Genomic DNA, 27,280 nt, shown 5'->3' on the forward strand with positions numbered 1-27,280 from the left:
ACCCAATGTGATGGCAGTGGTGCAATAAATTGCAGTTGAAAAGATTTGAGCAGAGGTGCAAAGAGGCATTGAAATATGTCACTAAATCAAGAAATGTGACTTACAAGCAGAGGGAAAATAACTTCAGCAATCAGCACTGTTCTGGAAGCAGCAGTCCCATGGAACAAAAATTTTAACTTAAGGTCCAATTAGCAAAATCTCAAAGACAACAGGCTCTGTCAGAGTGGCTTCGGTACTGAAGGGATAAGAAGCGAAAGACATTTTCTTCCTTACATCTATAGCTTCATGTGGATGATGACTGTCATCATGTTTGAATGTCCAATGAGGGTAAATGGAGTGAAAACTAGAAGTGATGTTGGTTTCTACCACCTATTACTTCCCTTGGGAACCATTTCCTATACTGTATTGTTAGGCTTAAACAAACACCTTTTTCCTACATGGAATTATTTAAAGTGTTTTCCAATTCAGTTTAATTTCCATTTGGAGCACTTAAACAGTATTACACATGTTAAAATTCCAGGAGGTTTTTTGTTTGTTCGTTTTAAACAGCAAATAGGAGCGTGCAGAGAAAGAAAGAATGAAAAGGAATGCGAGTCAATGAGAGCAAATGGGAAAGCACTTGATCTGGATTGGAGGACCAAGAATTGTTTCCCTGAGGAAGTGATACTTGATCCGGTAAGTAGGAGTTAAGTGGACTGGAAGTGGTGAGCATTTTAGATCAGAGAAAACACACTTGTAAGGTGGAAATGGTTGAAATACTTCCATAAAGTAAGGGGTGAGATCTGTCCAGATAACTGGCAAAGTTTTGGAAAGGGTCCTATGTGGAACTAGAATAAGACTGAAATGCGGGTACCTAGTTAAGATATCAGCAAAGCAAGGACCCCCCAAAATGGGTCAAATCAAGCTTTGGTGAACTAACCAGAATCTTGCAATTAAGAGCATTTAAATGAACATGTTATATACCAAGCCTCTCTTAAGTTGTCAATTTGAAATTTTATTTTGCACAACATAGGTGGAGGACCGGTTCACTTAAACTGAATTTTCAGTGCTTAGGACTTCTAAAGGGCTTCTGTCTTAGGGACAATTCTAGTCAAATCCAATTTCTTCATTTTTATAATAATAAAGCCAGATCCGAAAAATGTGATTTGTCTTAGGCGCCCCAGGTAGTGACAGATCTAGGCTTAAAATTCACAATCCTAACCCTCTCCCTTTTAAGAATGAAGTTACTTCTAGAGAAATAGAACCAAGGTTATTAAGCCGGGTCTCCACTTAAGGCCTGGCGGGAAGCTATTTGAGAGTTGTGAATGCCCGGGACAAAACGTAACTTCGAAGTAGGAAAAGCGCTCCTATGTTGTTACCATGGTTACTGCAAAGCCAATGGAATGAGGCGTACTTTCGTTTCTGTCTAAAAGCCCCGCCCCACGACCCGACGGCCAATGGTGTGCACTGTCTCCACAGGAAGAGCATCCCCTGAGCCAATGGTGCGCGTCGTTTCTATGGTTCCCGCCGGAAGGACGCCTTGGCGTCTCTGCGGCAATCGCGGTTGCTATGACGCCCGGGCCTGGGTAAGCACCTGCCGCTGGCCGCTGAGCAGCTGTGGAGCCCAGTGAGCCAGGACCCTCGCGGCACTCTACGAAAGTTTCCGGCCTGGTTCCTGAGGTTCCCGCGGTTCTGCCTCAGCCCCGAGGAGGAAAGCGCCTTCTCTGCGTTCTTTTTCTGCATTCCAGGTCTTTCCCGCTTCTCTCGCTAGTGTGACCCGAAACCGGAGAAGAGCCTCTCCTGGCTCTGCCTTTATAGTGGCGGGCTGGAGTGATTCTGCTTGAAGAAGGGACCCAACCGTCACAGGCCTTTAGAATTAGGCCGTCTGCCCTATTTAGAGAGGGCTTGGAACCCGTCGGTTAAGTGGGCGCCCCTTTTCTCACTGCCCCCTGGCGAAGACTCAGCCCTGCACAGACCACTGCGCCTGGTGGGCCTGGCCCGTGCCGAGTCCTCCAAGCTACGGCTTCCCCTGGTCGTAGGCTTGTGAACAAAGAACTGCCGTTTTCTGCTTGTTCGCCCTATGTTCATCATGCAGAACCTTAAATGCCGATGAAGCTCTGGAGAGGCCTTTTGTATCCTCAGCATCGGACGTCATCAAGTCAGTTACCTTCTGCCTTTCGAGCTACGATCTCATCCGTTTCTCTCATCACCCTCAGCACCAGTTTTCTCATCCTCCTCATTCCACAGCCATTTTCACCCTTTCTTGTCCGCCCTGCACATCACTGAATGTCCATTCGTCTCCACCACCTCTGCCATCTGTAGACCACCTCCCTCTGATTTCCTGCTACAATGCTTTGGGTAGCTAAGTATTCCACATTCCTCAGCTCTGGAATCCTTTGGAAGATTTTCTTTGTTTCTCTGCACTGTGGCCAGCTTCCTGTCTTGGTTAAACTAACTAACATGGAGAAGCGCACTTTGGTAAATAGAAAACAGTGAATTCCTACAAGCGTAGCGTGTTTTGAAACCGAGGGGGAAAAAATCAAAATGCGTTTTTAGGCCCATCCCAGGCTTATATAAAGAAAGATTGTTTCTTGCTCAAGTGAATACTCTGTTAGATTTACATGATGAATTTATGCATGTGAAAAGATCATTCAGAATGATCATGCAACCGGATTTCAACTTTAAGCCCATATGAATGCAGTGCCTTGATACCATCAAATTTTCTGGAGGGGAGATGCTTAAAATTGTTCTTGTGCCTTCTCTTCATGTCAGTTTCTTTTCTTTTCTTTTTAAGATTTATTTATTCATTTTAGAGAGAGTACACATATGTATGGGGGAGGGGGCAGAGGGAGTGGGAGAAACAATGACAATCACTGAGTGGGAGGATGGGGATCCCCCAGGACCATGAGATCAAGACCTGAGAGGAAATCAAGAGTTGTCTGTCCAACCCACTGAGCCACCCAGGTGCCCCTTCATGTCAGTTTCTTAATGGGAAAACATTCATTATGACCTGAGCCAAGAAACAGAAACAATGAGGAGGAGTGATTGAAAATAAATATTTTTGGCAAGGGAGCAGGCTTAATAGTCCTAAAAAGACTGGAACATAGAACCTTAAAAAAATAGAATGAGATCCATTTAGAGCCAGTCCAGTTTTCTTTTAGTTGAAAAACTTTAATTTGTCTTAAAGTTTGTGTTCCTCGTTGAGTCTCACTATTTATTTTTCAGTATTCAGGTTTAAGTGTAAACTTATTTTGAAGATATGTACTTTTAGCAGGTACTTTGGGGTCTTCAGCTTTCTCTTCTATAATGGACTGGAGAAGAAAAAAAGTTCTAGGGATACCTGGGTGGCACAGTCGGTTGGGCGTCTGACTCTTGATTTTGGCTGAGGTCATGATCTCAGGGTGTTGAGATCAAGCTCCAAGATCAGTGTGGTATCTGCTTGAGATTCTCTCTCTCCTTTTCCCTCTGCTCCTCTCAATGCTCACACTCTAAATAAATAAATAAATAAATAAATAAATAAATTCTTTAAAAAAGAAGAGAAAAAGTTCTGAAACTTTATCCATTTTTCACATTTAATGGATAAATTCTAACTTTTGAAAAGCACAGTGTTGGGTGCTGTATTTTAAGGATCTTACCTTTCCCCTTCCAGTATGTATTTACTGAATAAACATCATTAGGGCAGCACTGAAAAGTAACTTTTTAAGAACTTTCCTCTCACCCTAGGACAGTGGCTCTAAACTCAGGGGGTGATCTTGTTCCCCATGAGACATTTGGCAAAGGATGGAGATACTTCCGGTTGTCACAGCTGGGGATATGTTATTGGCATCCACTTGGCAGAGTACATCCTGCTATGCACAGAACATCTCCCAACAACAAGAATGATCCAGCCCAAATGTCAGTGACACCGAGGTTAAGAAACCCTATCCCAACATATCAAGTTCATTTTCTGTTCTGGGTCAGCCCTTGCTCATGAGTGTACATTTTTACATAGCTGTAATGCTAGTGTACATTTTTGCCTTTCTTTTCTTCTTTATTTTATATTTTAAGCATTTAAACATTGCTACATTGCTTTCAGTTTTTTGAAAAGTATTTTCCTCCTCATTTTACTTGGGAATTGAGAAGGAAAAAATTGTGTATAACATGTTTCATATTTAAGATGGCTATAATTTTAAAATTATATTTGTGTAGAAGGGAGAAAGACGGTTAAGGTGAACAGCCTGTCTGGGTATATCAGTTTTTGTGGCCATGCTATTTACTTTTGTTCCTTAATGTCACTGTAAGACCATGAGATCCAAAACTTATCCTTTCCTCAGAGCCAAAAGATGTGCTGTAGCACGAGATATGGTCCTGGCTCCTTCATTGTACTTTGAGGGCACCTGTAAGGGAAATAAGAACAAGAAACAATGACTCTGCGCCCATTCTCCTTACCTTCTTTCCATTTAAAATTCTTTGTCTCTGTCTTAGTTTGTTTTGACAACTTTACCAACTCATTTTTTACATCTGGAAGTTGGGGTGGGGGGGCAAAAACTTTAAGATAGTTAATGAGCATTTATTCAGTATCTAGTCTGGAGAGAATAGTTTGTGTGTGTACTTTGTTATGTGGGTTATTTTACGTGCAGTTTAGATGTTAGAGCATTTATAATTCAAATAATGGATTTTTTAAAAAAGATTTATTTTATTTATTTATTTGACAGACAGAGATCACAAGTTGGCGAGAGGCAGGCAGAGAGGAGGAAGCAGGCTCCCCACAGAGCAGAGAGCCCGATGCGGGGCTCAATCCCAGGACTCTGGGATCATGACCTGAGCTGAAGGCAGCAGCTTAATCCACTGAGCCACCCAGGCGCCCCTCAAATAATGGATTTTTAAAAAAGATTTTATTTGAGAGAGAGAGAGTGAGCACGAGTCAGGGGTAGAGGCAGAGGGAGAGGGAGAAGAAGAAGCAGACTCCCTGCTCAGTGGGGAAATCGTCAGAGACTCAAAGATTGCTTCTCTCATGATAGTATATTATCTGTGGCAGTTTGCTTCTACCCCATGTATCCAGGATGGCTGCTCAAGCTTCAGCAATCTTATGTGTATTCCAGCCAGTAGAATGGAGGAAGTAGTGAGGAAGAGTGATCCCATTCCATTCAGGGCACTTCCTAGAGGTGGCGCACAATTCCATTTACAACCCCATTGGTCAGAACTTAGGCCACGTGGCTGTATCTTCCAGTAAGGCAGGCGGCTGTGTGATCATTTAAGAAACCAGTTATCTTATGCTGCGGGAAAAGGGAAGAATAAATATTGGGGGACAACTGGCAGTCTTTCCCACTAGCACTTGTGTTTGTTCTAATTTCAGTGTGTTTCTGTTTCTTTCCATTTTTTTTTTTTTTCTAGATAGAGCTGGGGCTTAGCAAAGATGGATTATTATTTAACCCTAACAACCCCATGAGGTAGGCATTGTTATTAATCCATTTTATTTGGGGGTAGATAAAAGCTTAAAGAAGTTAGGTGACTTGCTTAGTCACAAAGCTATAAAGTGGCAGAGCCAGGGTTTGAACCAAGGTATGTCAGACTCCTATATCCATGCTGTTAATCACCATGATGGTGAGAAAGGCAGAGAGCCAAAGTCAGGATTCTTAGGAATGGCAGCATCTCAAGGGGCTGTGGAAGAAGAGGAGCCCAGGAAGAACGGAGAGAAGAAAAGACCAAAGAGGTAAGAGTAAAAACAGGAGAAAGTGATGACCCAGAACAAAGAAACATTTTCAAGAGAGTAGTGCAGAGAGATCATATATAAAAATTACAGAACCATGTCCAGTTTGATTGGCATTTTGGGAGTTATTGGTAACTGACATTTTGAGTATAGTGGTAAGAACAGAAGTCAAAATGCAGTTGAGGAGGGGAGGGGAAGACAATTTGGAAAGAGGACAGTAGCTTCAGAGAAATGTGGTGGGGTTAAAGGAGGGTTATTTTTGTATCTTTATTTTTAAGACCAAAAACATCCCTTATTTTTGAGAGAGAAAGGGTGAGAGCCTGTGTGGGGAAGGGCAGAGAGAGAGGAAGAGAGAATCTTTTTTTTTTTTTAAGATTTTATTTATTTATTTGACAGACAGAGATCACAAGTAGGTAGAGAGGCAGAGAGAGAGGAGGAAGCAGGCTCCCTGCTGAGCAGAGAGCCCAACATGGGGCTTGATCCCAGGACCCTGGGATCATGACCCGAGCCGAAGGCAGAGGCTTTAACCCACTGAGCCACCCAGGAGCCCCGGGAGAGAGAATCTTAATTAGGCTCTACATCAAGCATGGAGCCCGACTCAGGGCTCGATCTCACGACCCTGAGATCATGACCTGAGCCGAAATCAGGAGTCTGACACTTAACCGACTGAGCCATGCAGGCAGCCCAAGGCCAGAAGCATCTTGAGTGAAGGGCAAGAGATCAGTAGTGAGGGAGATGATGAGTATAAAGAAAAGAAAAGAAACTTCCTTGAAGAACCAGTATGGGATGGGATCTCGAACACAGGTGAAGAGACTTGATTTGATCAGGAGGATGGAAGTCTCCTCCACTGAGCAGAGAAAGAGAACAAGGTCTCTCAGTCTCTCAAGATAAAGGCTAATACCTTGGTATAGAAGCTGACAGAGTTTTATGATGACTTTGGTTTTACTAGTGCTGTGGGAGACAATGTCATCTGAAAAGAGGGGAGAGGTGAGAGTGGTTGAAGATTGATGGGAGAGATGGAAGTTCTGAGTAGTTGCCAAGTGAAATGGTAGCAGAATCTGGCAAAGAATGCATGGACTAATCTAGCAAGACAGAAGCTTGGCTCAGGTTGCAGACCATGAATTTGTAGTGCCTCTAGTCTGCTCTCTTGTTTTATTTTTCTCTACCAGGCCTCAGCAAATTAAAATAGATAAAGAACAGTTAAATGGTCAAACTTTTCCAGGGCTGGGATTTTCAGGGAAGGTGGTTCGAGGGGCAAGATAACTGGTGATTTTGATGACAGATTGCAGTGATCAGCTGTTGGCTCCAGGCTTGAGGGGAAAAGCCAAAAGTAACTGGTAGTTTGAGAGATGTAATGGTGGAGGGACTGAGGTCTCACTGTCATTGTAGAATAAGCACAGTTTAAGAGAACAGTCACTTCAGCCCCATCAGTATGGCTTTGTTATATGTATAAAACAAATATAACAAGTATTGGCAAAGATATGACAATGGAACCCTAGCATTGTGTGGTAGGAACATAAAATGGTGCAGCTGGTTTGGAAAACAGTAGGGCAGCTCCTCAAAGATTTGTTAAACAGAGTTATAGGACAGCAACAGACAGCAATCTAGTTTAGGCATATACCCCAAACAACTGAAAGCAGGGGCTTAAACAGATACCTGTAGCCTGTGTTCACAACAGTGTTCATGCACACCAGCTGAAAAGTAGAAATAGCTCAACTGTCCATGAACCAATGAATGAATAAACAAAATGTGATACACACACACACACACACACATACAGACACGCTCACACATGCACCCATCCACGCACCGGAATCATATTCAGCCTTAAAAAGGGAGAAGGAAAATACGAGTGGGGACCAGATGATGGAAGTGAGGTGAGGAGCACAAGAATAATTTTAGCTCTAAGTCATGAGGCGAACACATGGGGTACTAAGATTCAGACCTGAATCCTTTTTTCTTTCAGCGTGAGATTCAGATGATAATTAGAATTCTATATATTGTCCACTTAAACTGCTGATGTGAAAATAACATTGAAAAATTTAGCAAGAAAGGAGAAAAATAATACAAATAATGAAGAAAGCAAAACAGTATAGTTTGTGTGGACTATCTGCAGTACAGTAATAATTACGCAGATCACTATAATTTGGTCAGATTAACTTCATTAAAAGTTGTATCTGGGGGCGCCTGGGTGGTTTGGTCGGTTAAGCGTCTGCCTTCAGCTCAGGTCATGATCCTGGAGTCCTGGGGTCGAGCCCCAAGTTGTGCTCCCTGCTCAGTGAGGAGTCTGCTTACTCCCCCACCCCTTGTTCCTCCCCCTGCTTGTGCTCTCTCTCTCTCTCCCAAATAAATAATCAAAATCTTGTAAAAAAAAAAAAAAAGCTATGTTTGATTATAACAGCGAGTCCTAGTCACAGCTAGAGATTCTAGTAACAGAGAAACACAGATAAAACTTCAATCAGAAATTTATCTTTCACCTACCATTATAGTGTAAGCTCTTTTGTAGCTTAAAGAACTGAAGATAATATTGATGACAGGCTTATATCAAGAAGTTCTGGAAGAGAACTGAATGATTTGAAAGTCACCAGAAATTTTAAGCCATATTTAGTGAGTACAGTAATCCCTTGATAGTACAGAATCAGTGAGCTCTCTAGTTTCCAGAGGAGTCCTTTTATCTCTCAAATTCAACTGAGGGGGAAAAAAACTTCTTTGGAATTTATAACTTTTCAAGGGGCCCTTGGGCAATTTTCTGATTACTAAATTGCAAACTTCAGAACTGGGCATACAGAAAAGCTTGTATTTTTTTTTTTTAAGATTTTTATTCATTTGACAGACAGAGATCACAAGTAGGCAGAGAGGCAGGCAGAGAGAGAGGAGGAAGCAGGCTCCCCACCAAGGAGAGAGCCCGATGCGGGGCTCGATCCCAGGACCCTGGGATCATGACCTGAGCCGAAGGCAGAGGCTTTAACCCACTGAGCCACCCAGGTGCCCCAAAAGCTTGTATTTTTTAAAAATACACATTTGCATTATATATAATTTCATCATTTCTTATTTTAGAAGATGTTATGAAGCTGTTCGAAATTTTAATTTTCTTTGTGTTATTGGATATTCATGTAAATGTCCATCATAACTGGATAAGATACCCGTTAATTAACAGGAGAACTAAACTACTTTGTACAGAGTCTAACTCTAGGTATACATGCATGTCAGCTTTCTTGTGTGCTCAGTTGTGTGTATGTGTGTTGTATGCATGTATGTACATACACATACACTATCTCTTTTACCAAGGGAGAAGTTCAGACAGAATATGTATTTCAACATCTTGAGAAAGAAGCGGTTGAATCCCTTGTTGCTACAGAAGAACCACTCTATTTTATTTCGTGCTTATTTCAGAACAGTGAAGACAGGCTGAGCACTGCTACCAGAAATTTAGAAGAGCTAACAGCGAAGCACATGGAAGAAATGGAAGAAGTAAGAACTAATCACATAAAGTTTTAAGATACTGTGGTTTTGTTCATTGTCCTTCATTAAACCGACATGTTAAAAACCAACATCTGAATATTACTGTGTAGTTTGCAAAAGCACTTGTATGTACTTTTTTTTCCCTAAATTGTTCCAATAGTCTGTATCCATTTCCTGTAGAGATGTACAAGATGTTACCAAGAGATGACTGGTTGGACATCCAAAGGGGTCTGCTCAAGGTGGTTTTCATTATCTTTGTAAATTCATCCTGTTTCAATAACCCACCCTTTAGCTGACTCTCTTGCTTGTCACTTGCGGGCTTGGAAACCTGATTAGTCAGCGGATCTGTTTCTCAAAGGTGACCTTATATTAACTACACTCACAGAGATGTTTGTGAAAAAATAGATACCAGCTTACTAGTGGGCAAAAGGAAATGTAATTGCCACAAGAACCAGACATGCATGTCCTGTGGCTGATGGATTCTTTCTCTACAGGTACACTGCATTACAGATGTTTACTTGCGGAACAAATATTCTAATTTTTTTTAATTTCTTTTCAGCGTAACAGTATTCATTGTTTTTGCACCACACCAAGTGCTCCATGCAATACGTGCCCTCCGTAATACCCACCAGCTGGCTCCCCCAACCTCCCACCCCCCGCCCCTTCAAAACCCTCAGGTTGTTTTTCAGAGTCCATAGTCTCTCATGGTTCACCTCCCCTTCCAATTTCCCTCAACTCCCTTCTCCTCTCCATCTCCCCTTGTCCTCCATGTTATTTGTTACGCTCCACAAATAAGTGAAACCATATGATAATTGACTCTCTCTGCTTGACTTATTTCACTCAGCATAATCTCTTCCAGTCCCATCCATGTTGATACAAAAGTTGGGTATTCATCCTTTCTGATGGAGGCATAATACTCCATAATGTATATGGACCACATCTTCCTTATCCATTCATCTGTTGAAGGGCATCTTGGTTCTAATTTTTATAGCACTGACTGAGATGGCCTGATTTCCACAATAGGTCTCTCTATACCTGCCTTTATTTCTGGACCTTTTATAGACTAGAACGTGGCAGGGTATCTAGCTAGCCCTTAGAGGAGTAGATAGTAACATCTTTTGACTTTCTTATCACTCTTTTGGTGTTTCCAATACTGGGTAACCTACTTTTTTTTACATATTCTTTCTTTAAATGAGTTAAGAAATTCTCTCAAGTTGCTTAGAAATCATTCTGTTGTGTTTCAGCATCTCAGCTCAGATAGGCAACTTACTGATGTTTAAATTTAACTTTTAGAGGACAGTGTGATTTCCAAACTCTTAAAGAAGAATGCAGCTCCTTTAGAACAAAAGCAGGACAACATAATAAACCATGAACTTTAACATTAGGCAAATGGATGTGAAAAATTGCCTTTAGTACTGTCTTTCTGTGTAGCCTTGGGCAAGTTAGTTAACTTCTTTGAACTTGACATTCCTCATAGGTAAGATGGGGATGATTACCTCTTCAAAGAGATGTGTGAGGTTTACACAGGTTAAGGTCCATAAAACATTTCACGCACAGGTGCTTGACTCCTAGCAGATATTCAATCAATTACAGCTGTTAATTATTAGAAATAGGTGTTATTGTTCCTGCCATTTTGAAGAGAAAGAAACTGAAGATTAGCAGGAAGTTATGAACTTGGGTGGCAGTGCCGAGTTACTTCTGCTATATACCATTCAGCTCTTTGTTCATTTTATGAGGGGTTGTGCAATAGATTTCAACACAATTCAGCAAAATGCAATTACTTTGTTAGCATACTTTTTTTTTTTAAAGATTTTAAAAAAACATTTATTTGACAGAGAGAGATCACAAGCAGGCAGAGACTAGGCAGAGAGAGAGAGGGGGAAGCAGGCTTCCTGCTGAGCAGAGAGTCCGATGCGGGGCTCGATCCCAGGACCCTGTGATCATGACCTGAGCGGAAGGCAGAGGCTTAACCCACTGAGCCACCCGGGCACCCCATGTTAGTCTACTTTTAAGCAATTTCACAGATAGGTAAGAGCTTAGCCTCTGGGTGTAGCCCTGCTGAGTGTGAAGTCTAGCTCCTCTCCTTATTTTCTGCATGACAGTGCAAATTTCTTGGCCTCTTAACAGCCTGCTTCTTCCCCTATAAAGTGGGAGGATAACAGTCTCAGAGGATTGTGGTGAAAATGAAATATTTGATGTCCTTAATACAGTGCCTGGGGCATTAAGCTAGCTTTTAATCTATTATTATGAGCCACATAAAAGTGCCTTTTATGAAGTTACCATATTAACCAAAAGCTATTTTTAAAAATACCCCGTATTTTAGTACAATATTCTATTAACATTTCAGACATCTTAATCATCATTGTTAGCACAGGACGGTAAACAATTATTGTGGAGATTTTTCTCTGTTTGTGGGTATCACGCTATATTGCCTATACCGTAGATAAGGAGACTTGATTTGAAACCTGGCAAGTTAATGGAAAAAAAAATTAGAGATTGTGACTGTCCCAGAAATTTGTAAAGCTGTGTCATCATATCTATGGGTAACAGTGTCTGATAAAATGAAACGGCTGGAAGGAAGTTTAGGGAGGGAGTCTCACACTTAAGGAAAGCCAAGTTTCTGTTTATTTCTTAGATTATAGACAGGATCGTTTGGTGATCTCTCAACGATTCTTTCACTTCATAGATTTGATATGGGTTACTGGGTGAATCACGGACTAAGAGTAAGAAAAAATGTATTATTTTCTTTTTAGGTGGAAAAGTATGTAAACCATGTCCATAACTTAACAGAGGAAAGAGAAGCATCGTCTCACAGTTGTGAAGAGGAAAACAAAGAGCTTAGAAATGTGGTTAAAGAGCTCCAACTGAAACAGGGTATGTTTCCCTTTTGTTAACAGTGTGAAGCTTATTTTTTTTTTCTACTTCTAGAAAGAACATGTGACAATTATAGAAATTTGGGAAATGTATAAAAGTAAAAGGAAGGGGGAAAATTATAATCTTCCACTCCAAGAAAAGTACTTATCCTGTTTGAGTGTATTTTCTGCCTGGTCTTTTTTTTTAAAGATTTTTATTTATTTATTTGACAGACAGAGATCACAAGTAGGCAGAGAGGCAGGGAGAGAGAGAGAGGAAGGGAAGCAGGCTCCCTGCTGAGCAGGGAGCCCAGCACGGGGCTCGATCCCAGGACCCTGAGCTCATGACCTGAGCTGAAGGCAGAGGCTTAACCCACTGAGCCACCCAGGCGCCACGTGCCTGGTCTTTTTAAACTAACTGTTCTGAAATAGCCGGGAATGTGTGTGAGAGAGGACAAGATGGTTATTTCCTCCAATGTCTATTCTAGCACTTAACACACTGTGTCACAGTGACCTGTGTCAGCTCCACTGGGGCAGAGATCATGCCCTGGTCTTAGTAGTTTCTGGGTTTCCCACAGCACCTGCCTTGTAAAGCGCCTAGCATATTAAGGACTCAGGAAATATTTATTAAGTACTACAAAGCTGCAAGGGAGAACATGGATAGGACCCCTTTAGAATATTCTAATATTCTGCTGATGGAAGTTTTTTCTTTATTTTGAATATCAGGTTTGGAAAGGTTGAGTTAAGCATAGGACCTATTTCATATGTACTGCACTCTTGTTTCATTGATTTTCCTGTCTTCTTTTCCACTGAATATACGGAGTTTTCTTCTGCTGGTTTAAAAGTTTGCATTCTATTTTTGTCTGTATGGTGGTTGCATTTTTAAGAGTTTTCAAATTTCTTCTGGCATTCTTAGTTATTCTCAGCAAAAGGGTTGTTCAGGGCCCTAATCTGCCATTCTGTGAGAAATGGAAGATACTTTGTGTCCTGCTGCCAGTATGAATTAGTTTATGAAGGATTGGTAAATAGGGGAATTATGTCATTTTATTGTTATTTATTTATTTATTTTTAAAGATTATTTAAAAAAAAATTATTTATTTATTTATTTATTTGACAGAGACACACACACACACACACACACACACACACACATACACAATGAGAGAGGGAACACAAGCAAGGGGAGTGAAAGAGGGAGAAGCAGGTCTCTTACAGAGCAGGGAGCGCAACACGGGGTTCCATCCCAGGATCCTGGGATCAGGACCTGGGCCAAAGGCAGATAGATGCTTAAGGACTGAGCCACCCAGGCTCCCCTGAATTAATGTCATTTTAATGCAGAAGTTCATATACAGTGTACCCCAGCATGTTAATGATTTGAGCTAATCAGCAAGGCTTGGAGTTCATACATGAAGTTCATTTGTCCCACATTCTTCTCTGGGACTCAGTTCGGCCACATGTTTCTCCTGGGAAGTGCTTATTGCAAAGGTAGCCCTAATCTTTGTGCCTTTGGCTTTGTTTCCATAACTCCGCAGACTCAGCTCTTTGAGCTCACCTTTATAGCAAGTCTGAGTTTTTAAAGAAAGACAAAAGTCCTATATTTACTATAGTATTTATTTTTTAGGAATTTGATATATCTCTTTAAGTGTACCAGTGTAATTATTAGGATTGTCGGTGTTTTTATAGCACTCTCATTGCACAATGACAGAAATTTAGAATTGTCTGTACAAATCTGGGTTTTCAATAAGCTTCATTACTTTTAGTGAGCAGTTTGCAAAATACAAGTTTATTTTAGGAGCATCAAACTTAATCACTTGAGAAATGCTTATATAATTAAACAGTATTTTTTGAAGGTAGAAATAATATGATTTGTAATGAATTTAATGTTGGGTCGGAGAAAAGGGGAGAAATCATTGGTGACCCAATGCTTTCTGGCCTGAGCAGTTGGAATATTAGAGTTACAGCTACTTAGGTTAAGGAGGCTATGGGAAGACATTTGGGAAAGACAGTAAAGAATTTGCTTTTGGACATGTACCTTTAGATGCATGTATTAGACATCCCAGTGGAAATGTCAAGTACACAATGTTGTATGTTTGGAAGGCACTGCATGCTAGAGCAGTGAATCTGAGAGTCATCAGCAAATAGCCAACACTTAAAGCCTTGGGACGATAGGCGATTACCTGGGGAATGAAAAGAAGACTGGGCCCTGGGCATTTCTATGTTTATAGAGGTTGGAAAGGTGAGAAATTAGCCAAGAAGTCTGAGAAGGAGTGGCATGCATGACAGGAGGAAAACCAACAGTGTGTGGTGTCCCAGAGAGACATGATGAAAGCATGTTGTCTTTGAGATAAGTGGGAATGGAAGTGGGAATGGGATCCAGCACACAAGGGGAGAGTGTGGCCTTAGGAGCAAGGATAGTTTGTTAAATCTCACAAGAGGGAAGAGTATGTGGGAATTGGCAGATTTGTTAAGGAGAGTTTGTGGAAGCTGGAGTGCTGCTTTTTTCTCAGTGAAATAAGAAGGGGGTATTCAGCTGAGAGTGAGGATGGGGAAGGAGGCGTTGGAGACTGGAGGAGAGAGAGGAATCAAATAATAGTCTAGATCGCTGGAAAATGAGAGAGAGAATTCCAGGGACCTGTGGGAGGATTGGCGGACAATAAGGACCCACTTGAGGTGAGTAGACACGAATTTAGGTGAAATCAATCAGCACTGGCTGTGCAGTTTTCTCCAGCTACACTTTGCTTCTGGAGTGAGGGGCAGGAGAGGTGAAGGGTTGGTTTGCGGGCTAGAGTTCTGTCAGCCAAGAATAATGGAAGGAAAGAGGGGCATGTGTATGTTTTCAAGGGGGGAGGTGATTATGATGATGAATTGCTTAGATGAATCTAAGAAAGTAAATGGGAATGGGAGTGGGATAAGGAACATTGAAAAGGGTTTAAAGTTAGTGGATTATAGTTGTCAGTATAGTCAAAAACTTGTTGACATCTAGCTACTAGACGAAGTATATAGGAAATGGTGATTGGAGACTGGGATGCTTGAAATTGAGACTGGGGAGTTGCTGCTAACAGCAAGGTCTAGAGAATTACTGTGGAGTAGGGACTGAGATGGGGTGGAGGACTCAATCTTTGGAAGTTAGTTGGCGAGACTGAGAAGCCAGGGCACTAGAATAATCTACCTGAATATTGAAATCACCAAGAATTTTGGCAGGACTAGTTAAGTAACCTTACACAAATTGGTTGGCTTGTTGGTGCCTACATCCTTGTCTCATAAAGGATAATCATGTTTCCTACCTCAGTGAATTGTTGCACAGATTAGATGACATAAATTTATCTTAAGTGCTTGGTATAATACCTAGCACATAGTAAGCACTCAACAAAACATCAATATTTAAAGTTATATAACATTAAGAATATTTACTGCTTTTGAGAACCCTTTTCCACTACTTTTTTGGTTATTTTCTTTTCTGAAAGTTTGCAGACGCCCTGAAGGGATGGGCAGAAGAGTGGTAGTAGCAATATAGCTGATTTTTTAAAAATTAACTTGCTATTTCATTAAGAACACATTTAACATTTTATAACAGCAATTATTTGCCAGCATTTCTTTTAACAGCTTTGTTTCTGTTATTTCTTCCTAACAGAAGTGCGAATAAAAGAGATTGAAGAAATGTTGTATAAAGAGGGCTTATCTGAAATAGCTCTGAGCAGCCCCAGTGAACAGATTATATACTTATTGGTAGAAAGAAGTACACTCTTGAGGAAACTGGAAACTGGGAGCCCCAAACCAGAGTCACAAAGATGTATGACCAGTAACCTACAGAAAGGACTTGCCCAGGTATTCTGAAATTAACTAGATAATTGAATAAGAGTCAGGCCAGTTTTTTATTTGTTTGTTTGTTTCTTTAATCATTCATTCATTAAATTATTAGGAAGCCAGTTTTTTTTTTTTAAATTTTATTTATTTATTTGACAGACAGAGATCACAAGTAGGCAGAGAGAGAGGGGGAGGCAGGCTCCCCACTGAGCAGAGAGCCTGATGCGGGGCTCGATCCCAGGACCCTGGGATCATGACCTGAGCTGAAGGCAGAGGCTTAACCCACTGAGCCACCCAGGTGCCCCTAGGAAGCCAGTTTTAATAATGCTTCAGTAAGTTGGTATTTTTTTTTTTTTTACAGATTTACTTATTTATTTGAGAGAGAAAGTACTTGTCCAAGTGAGTGGGGGAGGGGCAGAGAGAGAGGGAGAGAATTCTGAAGCAAACTTCCTGCATGCCCTGGAGCCAGATGTGGGGCTCGATCTAAGGGTCCTGACCTGAACCAAAGCCAAGAGCTGTCCACTCAACCGACTTTGCCAAGGCACCGCGAGTATATAGGTTTCATTTTTGGATGGATTTCTCTGCCACTTGTTCTTGGTATGAACTTGAGCAAGTTAGTTAACTTTTGTGAGCGTTGATTTTCTCATCTATAAAATCTGGGATTGACTCAACTACTCCACAAGGCTCTCATGAAAATGAAATAACATATATAAGGCTCTCAAATAGTACCTCACACATTAATTAGCATTATTGTGGGGTTTTTTTTCCTCCACAGAAATCTGTAGTAAAAGGTGAAAAATTTATGCCATCTGAAGAGAAACCGGAGTATTAATTAGCATTATTGTTATTGTTTATTGAGAACTTTCCATGTGCCAGGCTCTGTGCCAGCGAATGTAGAAACACAGTCGAGTTAGACATGATTTGGACTTGCAAGCTTACAAGCTAATGGAGAAAAGAAAAAAGCCAGTGATTATAGTTCAGTGTGTAAAGTCCCTTGATAAAGGAAGGCCTAGAAGGTTCGAGAAACTCAGAGGAGGGTCTGAGTCAGATGTAATGGGTCAGGGAACTGAAAAGCCTTCCAGAGGAGATGTTGAGTAGTATTTTGAAAACTGAGTATGTGTTAGCTAGATAAAGAAGCTAGGAAAGGCATTCCTGGCAGAGGAAACAGTATATATCACAGACTGGTTAATGTGAGTAAATGCTGAAAAATGTGGCTGGAGATATTTTCAGGAACCACATCATGGTGAGATTCATATGCTAAGCTAAAGTTTGGACTCAGCACCCAGCAATGTTCCTGAACCATACTAGGGGCATAAACACTTTTTTCTTTTTTTTAAGATTTTATTTTTCAGTAATCTCTAAACCCAGCATGGAGCTTGAACCTACAACGCCAGGATCAAGAGCTGCTGGCTACAAACCTTCTGAGGCAGCCAGGTGCCCTAAGGCATAAAAACATTTGATGGACTTTGTTATAGATGGTCTGGAGAGTCACACTAAATAATTTTAAGAGGAAAGAGTAACATTCTGATTCATGTTATTACAAAATCTGGGATTTTGGTTTTTGGTTGTATTGAATCAGTTTAAGAGGAATTTACTATCAGGACTCCTAGGTGGCTAAGTCGGTTGGGCGTCTGCCTTTCGCTCGGGTCATGATCCCAGGGTCCTGGGATCGAGTCTCAAACGGGGCTCTTTGCTCAGTGGGGAGCCTGCTTCTCCCTCTGCCTGCTGTTCCCTCTGCTTGTGCTCTCTCTCTCTGACAAATAAATAAATAAAATCTTAAAAAAAAAAAAAAAAAAGAGGAGGGGCACTGGGTGGTTCAGTGTGTTGGGCCTCTCTGCCTTGGGCTTGGGTCACCTTCAGCTTGGGTCATGATCTCAGCGTCCTGGGATTGAGCCCGCATTGGGCTCTCTGCTCAGCGGGGAGCCTGCTTCCCCCCACCCGCCTCTGCCTGCCTCTCTGCCTACTTGTGATCTCTCTCTTTCCGTCAAATAAACAAATAAAATCTTAAAAAAAAAAAAGAGGAATTTGCTATCTTAAAATATTGATGTGATCTGTGATCATAGAATATCCATATATTTTTTCATGTATATAAGTAAAGTTTTATGATTTTCCCCACAAAATCTTACACTTGTTGTTAACATTTATTCCTAGGTATTTCATATTTTTGGATGCTATTAAGCTATCTTTTTAAAAAGGATTTAATTTTCTAACTATCTATTGCTGGTATTTAAAAGTATAATTATTTTATATAATGACCAACACTTAACATTGTTGCTAAAACTTCCTATTCATTTTACATATTTATTTATAAAATAAGTAAATAATAAATATTTTAAATTTATTTTTGCTCTTTATTTTTATTTATTTATTTTTTTAAGTAGGCTCCACACCAAATGTGGGGCTTAAACTCACAACCCTGAGGTCAAGAGTCATGTGTTGGGACGCCTGGGTGGCTCAGTTGGTTAAGCAGCTGCCTTCGGCTCAGGTCATGATCCCAGCGTCCTGGGATCGAGTCCCACATCAGGCTCCTTGCTCGTCAGGGAACCTGCTTCTCCCTCTGCCTCTGCCTGCCATTCTGTCTGCCTGTGCTCGCTCTCTCCCTCTCTCTCTCTCTGACAAATAAATAAATAAAATCTTTAAAAAAAAAAAAAAGAGTCATGTGTTTACTGACTGAGCCAAACAGGCACCCCTCTTATTCATTCTAATAATTTTTTTGACGAATTAAAATATTTTCTACCTATACAATGATATTATCTGAGAATAATGATACTTTTGTTTCTTCCTTTTCAGTCCTTATTCCTTTTAGTTCTTTTTTTTTTTTTAAGATTTTATTTATTTGACAGACAGAGCTCACAAGTAGGCAGAGGGAGAGGAGGAAGCAGGCTCCCCGAGGAGCAGAGAGCCCGATGTGGGGCTCAATCCCAGGACCCTGGGACCATGACCCGAGCCGAAGGCAGAGGCTTAACCCACTGAGCCACCCAGGCGCCCCGCTTTTAGTTCTTTTTCTTGCCTTATATTGGCTAGGTTCTTTACTGTTATCTTGAAGTTAGTATTATTATTAGTATGATCTAGCTTTATCATTTTGTTATTAATATTGGAGAAAGCATTTAGTGATTCACTATTATGTATGATGTTTGCTGAAGGTTTTGTTTCAAATGGTAGTGTTTATTTATTATTTATTATTTACCCTCTTATTCCTAGTTTGCTAAGAGCTTTTATTAGGAACCAGTGGTGAATATTATAAACTGTTTTTTTGTAGCCATCGATTATGAAATAATTTAGAACTTGAATCTGTAAATGAGAGAATTTCATTGATTTGTTTTTCTAACGTTAAACCTGTTGTTGCATTGCTGGGACGAATCCAACTTGTTCATGATATGTTATCCTTTCTAGATATTATAAGATTATTTTTGATAAAATTTTGTTTATGATTTTTAATCTACGTTTATGAATAAGAAGATTGCCCTGTGATTTTTCTTTCCCCTGTTATCTTTGTTGGGTTTTGTTTTTTTTTTGTTTTTTTTTAAAGATTTTATTTATTTATTTGACAGACAGAGATCACAAGTAGGCAGAGAGACAGGCAAAGAGAGGGGGAAGCAGGCTCCCTGTGGAGCAGAGAGCCCGATGCTGGGCTCGATCCCAGGACCCTGGGACCATGACCTGAGCCAAAGGCAGAGGCTTTAACCCACTGAGCCACCCAGGTGCCCCTGTTGGGTTTTAATCTCAAGGTTTGGCTAGCCAGTGTTAGCCAATCATTTTTCATTATTGCCTCTATAATGACACTTTTTAGATAATTTTTCCCAATCACTCCCCCATGAAATTTTAACATTACTGTAGAGTTCTGTGTACTGTAGGCATATCATGCTTTGTACATAAAAAGAGTAAGATTTTTTTTGTCCCCATAGGAACCAATTTTCATTCCCTTGGGTGTGATATTGTCTCATTGAAAATGCATTGCCTAAGCTCATAAAATGGATTGGACTGTGCTCTCTTTTTTTTTTTGCTTTTTAAAAAAAAATTTAAATGACATTTATGAAGACTGACTGATGTAAGTTTCATTTATCTCATTATTTATTTAGGAGAAATTTGAGCAAATTCATCAGCCTCTGCAAAGAGAACATGAGAAATATCAGGTACCTGTGTGGCAGCCTGGAAAAACTCTGAGTGAGGTAAAAAAAAAAAAAAAAAGAAAAGAAAAAAGAATCCTTTGATTAGTAATAGCAGCTAATTACACATTAGCTTTTTTTTTTTCATATAAACATATAATGTATTATTAGCCCCTGGGTACAGGTTTGTGAATTGCCAGGTTTACACACTTCACAGCACTCACCATCGCACATACCCTCCCCAAAGTCCATAACCCCACCACCCTCTCCCGACTCCCCTCTAACACATTAGCTTTTAACAAGTATTTTGTTTGAATATATTAAAATATAAATCCATGCTGTGAAGATTATAGAATTGTACATAAATGTATAAATACATCACAAAGATTTGGGAAGAAAAAATAAATAGCTGATTTTTTTTGAATGTATAAAAATTTAAAATCAGTGTGTGTTATATCCTTTGAAAAATCACTTTGGGAAAATCCTTCCCAAATATGTTTGGAGTCCTTTATTTTGGATAGTCCTTTAATATATATAGCACATTATTTTAAGTATAACCAATTCTCTTCATGGAATTAAATTTTTTGCTCTGGGGAAATGTTATTACGTGCTAAATCCAGCAAATAAAGTATATGCTAGGAATTTAACCACAGGAAGTAACCCAAGATAAATGTATAAGGATAAAACTGTATATCATAGTATTATTTTAGATAGCAAAAATTGGAAACTACCAAATGTTTAAATGATTATATAAATCATGTGACACCCACTACAGAACATTATATAGCCTTTAAAAATTATCATTACAAAATCTGTACAATTTTTGTGGGAATGTTTCTCATATAATGTTAAATGAAAAAGAGAAGTACAGAGATTAGGATTATGACTATGTGAAAATGTATACAAATAAAAAATACTGCAAGGATTTATACCGATGTGCTAGAAGTGGTTTTGTTATGCAGATGGTATTTTGGTTGTCTTCTTGTCTTTTAGAAATATTTGTATGATAATTATATAAATTAATACATATTTGGGGGATCAAAAGCAAGATATAATTGAGACTGAATTTCTTAACTTTTAAAATGCTTTGAAAATAATTGCAGAAAAGGAGCTGTAAACATGATTTGAGTGTGTGCATACCTTGACATTTAATGAAATATTCCATGTGAAAACATTTTGTAAACTGTATTTAATGGGCCATACACATGAAGAGTTTTTTTCTCTTTTTCGCCAGATGATACTCACTTTTATGATAAAATTTCTATTTTTTATAATCACATAACCATAAACTCTTAGATATATTAGGTTGAACTATAAGAAGTTGTATGTTCATAGCTGAAAAAATCAAATGTCACCAATTTTACATGGTTTCACTTAATAAAAGAAATGCATACAAATGAAATATTGTTTGCTGTTTTTCTTTGTTAGCTTTCAAATGCTTGTGGGAAATAGTGCAGTGTTATAAGAGTACATTTAATTTTTGTTTTATTACTAACAACACTTTTATTTCAGTCCCGTAATGAAGACCTGGAAAAAGATAAAACTTCACAAAACTGCCTGGAGAGAAATGGAGAAGAAGCAGCAGAGAAGTTAGGGATGGCCCAGAAAGAGATCCGAAGGCTCACTGATGAGCTACAGGAGAAGGAGAAAGAACAGGGGAAATTAGGTAAGCTATGGTTGCAGAGGAACGGTTTTGATGATGCTTTAAATGTAATTGATCTTTTCTCAGGGCGGAACATGAGTACATTGAGGGAAAAAAATCTAAAACACATAAAGTTTGATAAACAGCTTCTTTTTGTACAGTGACCAGAAATTTCTACTGAAGCATAAGCATAATATACCTACCCAAACACGCACAACTCTTGAGTGTACATCATGGGGTGCAAGGCGCTCCCAGCATTCCAGAGCCTCCTTTGTTTCTTCTCGTTAGGTCTACACCCTCTCCCACCCAGAAGGAACCACTATCCTGACTTTTCACACTCTTTTGGAGTTTTGACTGCAGGCAATATGCATTCTTGAATTTAGTTTCTTTTTTTTTTTTTTTTAAAGATTTTATTTGTTTGACAGAGACAAACAGCGACAGAGGGAACACAAGCTGGGGGAGTGGGAGAGGGAAAGGAGGCTTCTGAGCAGGGAGCCCAATGCGGGGCTCGATCCCAGGACGCTGGGATCATGACCTGAACCAAAGGCAGATGCTTAACGACTGAGCCACCCAGGCACCCCTAGTTTGCTTCTCTTGTTCAATCTTACGTTGGTGAGATTGGCTCATGTTTTTGCATATAGCGGCACTTTGTTTACTTATGCTGGTTGTATAATAGTCCGCTGAATGAACACACTACCATTCATTTTATCTGGCCGTTCTACTGTTGATGGACATCTGTGTTGCTTCCAGTTGTGCTCTCTGTATGAATAGCGCTGCTAGGAATATTCTTAGACTTACCAACACATTTCTCATTGTGATAGACCTAATGATTGGATCAAAGGGTTATGTGCATATTCTACTTTGGTAGATAACTGTTACAGTGTCTTCCAATAGTTGTATCAATTTAAGCTTGCTTCAGTTGAATACTGAATCTCAGTTGTTACTGCGATTTTGGTTGCTCCACATTCTTTGTCAGTATTTAGCATCGTCAGTCTTTTTATCTTGGCCTTTTCTGGTAAGTGTGTCATCGTATTTAGTGATGGCTTTCATTTGCATTTTCCTGATGGCTGATGAAGCTGAAAACCCTGTCATCATTTCTTGTTACTCTTGTCGTTGCTCATTTGGATACACTATTTTGTGAAGTACCTGCTTAAGTCTCCTGTACTTTTTCAATTGGATTGTATCTTTTATTAATTTGTAAAAATTCTTTATATACTCCTGGAGCACCTGGCTGGCTCAGTCTGTAGAGTATTTGACTCTTGATCTCAGGATCATGAGTTCGAGCCCCACATTAGGCATAGACATCACTTATTAAAAAAAAAAAAAACACTTAAAATTCTTTATATATTATGGATATGAGCCTTCTGTTGGTTATAAATGTTGTGTTGGGGGGTTTTGCCATAAAGAAATGCTAATATGTATCAAGTTGGGTTTAACAGAGTTATTCTGTAGTGCTTCTGGGTTTTCATGTATAAAAGCCTTTTCTATATCACTACAAGGTTTTTGAAAGTGTTCATCTCTATAGTGTTTTATTGTGCTTTTATGGTTTCATTGTTTATATTTAAATCTTCCCTTTATCAATAATTTATTTTAGAATAAAGTTTAAACTTTAAAAATTATCCCCTTTCTATATTTATAATTTACAATGATTAAGAAATTGGGCCAATTTTCAAATGCAGTATATAGGTTACTTTAGGATCATATCTTTAAAGTATTAAATGTTAAAATAGTAATGATTCTGCAAAATTGACGTGGATTTAAAAACAAAGCATATCAGAAGGGTTGAGATTTTGTTAAGAATGTGTTTTAGACAGTGAACACAAATGAAATTTTTGGAATATGGAATTGTTCTATATCCTGATAAGGTTGTCAAAATTCACTGAACTGTACACCTAAAAGGGTGAATTTTACTGTATATAAGCTATACACCCAATTTAAAAAAAAAAAAAGAAATTTGGCTATGGAGTATGAGGAGAAACAGTCTCTGCTCCTTGCAATACAGAAGGAGAAAGGAAAACCAGGACCCCCATTCCCCTTAGTTACATTTGGACACAACAGACCATCATCACACGGCCCCCTCTTCCATGGTCAGTCTGGTAGCTCCTAAACTACTAACTGAAAACTGTCTCCGCAGTAAGTATACTGGGGCACTGTTGGGAAGCTAAATTAGCAAGTCCTTTAAAAAACACATGTACTATCAAAAAATAAAATAAAATAAAATAAAATAAAATATATTAGTACCAATGTATGCCCTGTGTATAACTTCTTGAGTCATCAGTTTCTAAGTTAGAATGTATTTCTGGGTAACTGTGTTTACCATTAGCCTACTTCTTTCACTAAACTCTTTTATTTATTTATTTATTTTTAAAGATTTTTATTTATTTGAAAGAGAGAGCAGGAACAAGGGGGAGGGGCAGAGGGAGAAGGCAAAGCAAACTCCCCTCTGAGCAGGGAGCCTGATGTGGGGCTGGACCCCAGGACCCTGAGATCATGACCTGAGCTAAAGGCAGATGCTTAACTGACTGAGCCACTCACGTGCCCCCAAAATGACTTTTTTGGATGAAGTTATCCAGTTTATTTTCTAACTCGCTCTGTATCATATCCAAAAAATTTGGATGGGAATTAAAAATTTTGGATAATAACAAAGATATTTTTTAAGAATAAAAAAGAATTCATGTCAAATATTCAGAGTATTCTTCAATAAGTTGAAAGAAAAAGATGATTTTTTTTTAAATTTAAAGGAATTATTAACCAATTGTAATGTGGCCTTTACTGGACACTGATTCAAACACATTTGTAACATTTGTAAAATAATTGGAAATGTGGATATGTACTGGATATATAAAAAATTGTTAAATTTCCTGAACCACACATGGCGTTTAGGTTTAAAAAGAGTTCTTTGGGGCACCTGGGTGGCTCAGTCATTAAGCGTCTGCCTTCCGCTCAGGTTGTGATCCCAGGGTCCTGGGATAGAGCCCCATGTCTGGCTCCTTGCTCAGCAGGGAGTCTGCTTCTCCCTCTCCCACTCCCCCTGCTTGTGTTCCCTCTCTCACTGTGTCTCTCTCTGTCAAATAAATAAATAAAATCTTTAAAAAATAAATAAATAAAAATAAAAAGAGTTCTTGTCTTGCAATTTAATATGAAGTAAAATAATGAACAATATTTAAAAAGAATTCTTATCTTTTAGAGATATATAGTGAAATATTTATAGATGAGTGATATGGTTTCTGGGATTTGCTTTTAAAGGCCTTTACATCATACCCACACAAAAATTAACTCAAAATAGACTACAAAGCTAAATGTAAGAGTTAAAACTATGAACGTCTCGGAAGAAAACAGTAAACCTTAATGATCTTGGATTAGGCAATGGTATGTTAATTCAGCACCAAAAGCAAACACGGTAAGAAATCCAAGATCATCTCTAAGAGTCCCACTTGGTGTACACATAACTTTTCCCAGTTATTCAGTCAAATACAATATAGATACTCCTGTGAAAAGCCTTTGCAGGTGTGGTTAAGGTCCCAAATCAGTTGCCTTTAAGAAAGAGAGATTATCCTGGATGAGACTGACCTGATCAGATGAGCTCTTAAAAGGGGTTAGTTTTTTTCCTGGTGAAAGATATTCAAAGTGTGAGAAGGATTCAATGTGAGGGAAATTCTCTTTTGCTGACTTTGATGATGGAGGAGACCAAGTGGCCAAGAACGTTGGTTGCTTCTAAGAACTCAGAGAGCTTCCTGGCTAACAGTAGCAAGGAGATGGTGACTTCAGTTCTAAAACCGTGGGACCAAATTCAGCCTGTAACCTGAATGAGCTTGGAGATGGATTCTTTCCCGAAGCTTCAGAGAGGAACACACCCACCTCACACCTTGATTTTAGCCTCATAAGACTCTTATCAGAGAACTCAGCCATACCATTTCTGGACTTCTGATCTACAAAACTGTTGGCTGAAAGATGGATGTTGTTTTAAATCACTAAATTTGTGATGATTTGTTGTACAGCGTTAAAAAACCATTTAAGTATGTAATATTTAAGTATGTAAATGAAACAAGATTGACTATAGCTTGACAATTGTTAAAAGCTGGATGATAGATATAGGTATTTCCATAACTGTTCATAACTTCTTTATCTACTTTTATATATGTTTGAAATTTTCCATAATAAAAAAGTTCCCCCCAAAATTATCGAGGGTAACCACTAAAGGAATAGACTTAAAAAGTAAAACTGTCAAACAATAGAGAGATCTCAGAAACTTACAGCCAACACAGTTTTAGAAATATTACTAGTTTAAGAGTCATGATAGAGAGCTATGATTTTCAAGTATCTGCATAAACATGGCAGGAGAAGCTAACTTGGCAACATGAGTTAATGTAGTTGGTGGTCTCTGATATATCTGAGTTTGGTATATGATATATTTGGCTGTATGTTGTTTTTTTTTTTTTTTAAGATTTATTTATTTATTTATTTGACAGAGAGAGATCACAAGTAGACCGAGAGGTAGGCAGGCAGAGAGAGAGGGGGAAGCAGGCTCCCTGCTGAGCAGAGAGCCCGATGCGGGACTCGATTCCAGGAACCTGAGATCTTGACCTGAGCCGAAGGCAGCGGCTTAACCCACTGAGCCACCCAGGCGCCCTGGCTGTATGTTTTATTGTGAAAATAGGTTGTTTGGGTTTTTTTTTAAGTGGAAATCTAATCAAATGTTTGCAGAACTTCTCAATTACTTCCTTGGTAATTTAAACTTCCATAAAAAATTTATTCTGTAAAATAAATTCTCAACTCTCTAAGGCCTTTCTGGTTTGGCCCTTGCCTGTCTATCCAGCTTCATATCCCACATTTCCCATAACCCTTTGCACTGTAGGCCTAAGCAATATTAGACTACATGTTCCCAGAGCACTCAGTGTTTTCTCCTACCCTCTCCCCTCCACGTATGCTTTCCCTCTTTCTGGAACACCCTTCCACCAGCTATCATTCTACTCCCTCTCCTTCCATAGATGAACACATCACAAAGCCATAGTTTTAGTAAAACAGCACTATTCTCACATCTCTGGCACAGTGTACTCAAACAGACCTGAGTGCAGGTCCCAGCTTTACCATTTACTAGTTGTGTGACACTGAGCCAGTTGTTTACTTTTCTGAGCTTTCCCTTATCTATAAAATGGGGGTGCTAATATTTACTTCAAAGATTTATTATAATGTTAATATGTCTGAGACTAATAGCTGGTGCCATTGATAGCAGTGGCAGGTATAGTATGGTTATGGTCAGAAATATAATTTTAGCTGAATCTGGTAGATTAGACTGTGATTTACTCCAAAGAATTGAGTGCTTTGAGAGTAATAACAAAACATGCACAATTGTGCCGATGTATTTACTTCGTGATAGGAATAATCTCTTATAAGGTTCACGTTAGTCTTTTATTTCTGGGAGGTTCTTTATCCTGACATAGGAAACCCACCAAACATATCACTGGTAATGACTAGATCCCAGGAGGCAAAGTGATAAAACCTGGATTAAAGAACCCAAATCCAATTGACTCCAGTGTCCCATGCTCTTGCCCTGTACCATTCTGCCATCTTCACATAATTCTTAAATAGTATCCAAAGGTATTTCCTGAAATTTTGTTGTCTTGATATTTCTAGCAACTACTGATAAAATTCTTTTTTAAAAAAAGATTTCTTTTATTTTACTTAGAGCACATGTATGGGGCAGGGGAGGGGCAGAGGGAGAGAAAGAGAGAGAATATCAAGTGGA

General features: G+C 39.3%; 1 protein-coding gene across 1 annotated transcript in view; it reads left to right on the forward strand.

The window, feature by feature from the left end:
• Positions 1–9,121: 9,121 nt before the first annotated feature.
• Positions 9,122–27,280, forward strand: part of LOC111143216 (coiled-coil domain containing 30) — a 104,915-nt gene continuing 86,756 nt past the window's right edge. The window contains exons 1-5 of the mRNA XM_022496786.1: positions 9,122–9,139; positions 11,884–12,004; positions 15,614–15,807; positions 19,866–19,955; positions 21,405–21,558. Coding sequence (XP_022352494.1) covers positions 9,122–9,139; positions 11,884–12,004; positions 15,614–15,807; positions 19,866–19,955; positions 21,405–21,558 — 577 coding nt within the window. The remainder of the gene's footprint in view (positions 9,140–11,883; positions 12,005–15,613; positions 15,808–19,865; positions 19,956–21,404; positions 21,559–27,280) is intronic.

The sequence above is a fragment of the Enhydra lutris genome, unplaced genomic scaffold, assembly GCF_002288905.1.
Source record: "Enhydra lutris kenyoni isolate GAN:26980312 unplaced genomic scaffold, ASM228890v2 scaffoldscaffold9, whole genome shotgun sequence".
Classification (NCBI taxonomy): Eukaryota; Metazoa; Chordata; class Mammalia; order Carnivora; family Mustelidae; genus Enhydra; species Enhydra lutris.